The following is a 1473-nucleotide window of genomic DNA, read 5'->3' as shown; positions in this document are numbered from 1 at the left end:
GGGTGAAGTAGTGATTTTTGATACGTGACCGTGTATGGCCATGAAGGCAATGACTTGGTTGATTAGGTTTGCTCATAAAAGAACGACCTTGTGTTTTAACAGGCAATAGAGAGACAGAGAGAGAGAGAGAGAGAGAGAGAGAGAGAAAGAGAAAGGCAAAGAAAAAGAGGGGCAGAGAGAAGGAGAATAGAGTGATTGAAGGCAGGATGAGAGAGGAAGTGTGAGAAGAGCAAAGGTAGTGACAGAAAAAAAGAGTGAGAGAATGAACGATAGGGAGAGAAATAAATGGAGAAAAAACAGGGAGAGATGCAGACAGCTAGAAGGAAGAGAGAGAGAGAGAGAGAGAGAGAGAGAGTTTGTGTTGAGGCCAGAGTAGAGGGGGACACAGGAAGAGCTAGGGAAAGAGAAAGAGAGACAAAGGACAAATGTACCAGGGCAGGGCTTCCCCTCTGTAGTCCTCTCCGCTGTTTTCCATCTGTCCACTGGTTTTATGGGGGCTCTCAGCACGTATCTACTGGGACCCCAGTGATATCAGAGTGGGCAGAGAGGCCAAGGCCACCTGGCCACCATCCTCTAACTCTCCCCCCACCCACTGCCCCCTGTCCAGCTTGTGACTTTGACAGGGAATTACGGTACCCACCAAGTGGCAGCTGTCTCTGGGTCAGACCCATGCCAGGGCAGGGCCAGACCCTGGTGCAGTATGTGGGCCGGATGCGGGCCGGATGCTCTCTGGAGCCATGGCTCCTCCAGCCAGTGATTGGTTGAAATCTGGAGCACCAATCTGGGCTGATGAGAATAGCAGGGAAGCAGTGTGTTACGTGTGAAATGATGTGCCAATTTCCCACATCCCCCATTTAGATCCTTCATTTGTGCAGGCAGATGCCTGTGGTGACTGTGATTGAGCGTGTTTACCAAAAGGAAACCGGGATGGACAATCGTGTTGTTTTTGTGGAGATTGAGAGGAATGGAGACTCCAAAATCCAGGCACTTCTTGATTTCAAATGTCTTTATTTAACTCACATCCTAGCTGGACAGGTAGAAATGATTGCATATGCAGGGATGTAGGTTTAGCAGAGTGTCTCCTGTGAATTTAAGACGGGCAACCTCCACTTTCTCCTACATAAATATTAAATAAATTGACACCGTGTACTTAAGCATATTGTTGCTTGAAATGTCCTCAGGGAAAGGCTTAGTACTACTGTATTTACTCATACTCACGGTCACGCTTACTGTTAAATTCTCAAAATTATCATCAAAACACTCAACAGGAACTTCTGAGGATTTTGGTTGGTTTTTCCGTGAGTAGTGTGCAGTGATGTTCAGGGAACGTCCTTTTGTTGACAGGACTACTGTAGGTCCATGAGGTTAATGACGCCTCAGGCTCGTACTGGACAGTCCTATTCCTATTTCTCCTTTGGTATTTTTGTCACACTGAAAGCCCTCAAGTAATGCATTCGATTTTTAGAACTCACA

General features: G+C 46.8%; 1 protein-coding gene across 1 annotated transcript in view; it reads left to right on the top strand.

The window, feature by feature from the left end:
* The window catches only part of LOC121693649 (neurexin-3a-like), a 242182-nt gene extending 241425 nt beyond the window's left edge, over positions 1–757 (top strand). The window contains 1 exon segment of the mRNA XM_042073216.1: positions 608–757. Coding sequence (XP_041929150.1) covers positions 608–757 — 150 coding nt within the window.
* Positions 758–1473: the final 716 nt, after the last annotated feature.

The sequence above is a fragment of the Alosa sapidissima genome, chromosome 19, assembly GCF_018492685.1.
Source record: "Alosa sapidissima isolate fAloSap1 chromosome 19, fAloSap1.pri, whole genome shotgun sequence".
Lineage (NCBI taxonomy): Eukaryota > Metazoa > Chordata > Actinopteri > Clupeiformes > Clupeidae > Alosa > Alosa sapidissima.
This window is presented reverse-complemented; position numbering and strand designations above follow the sequence as displayed.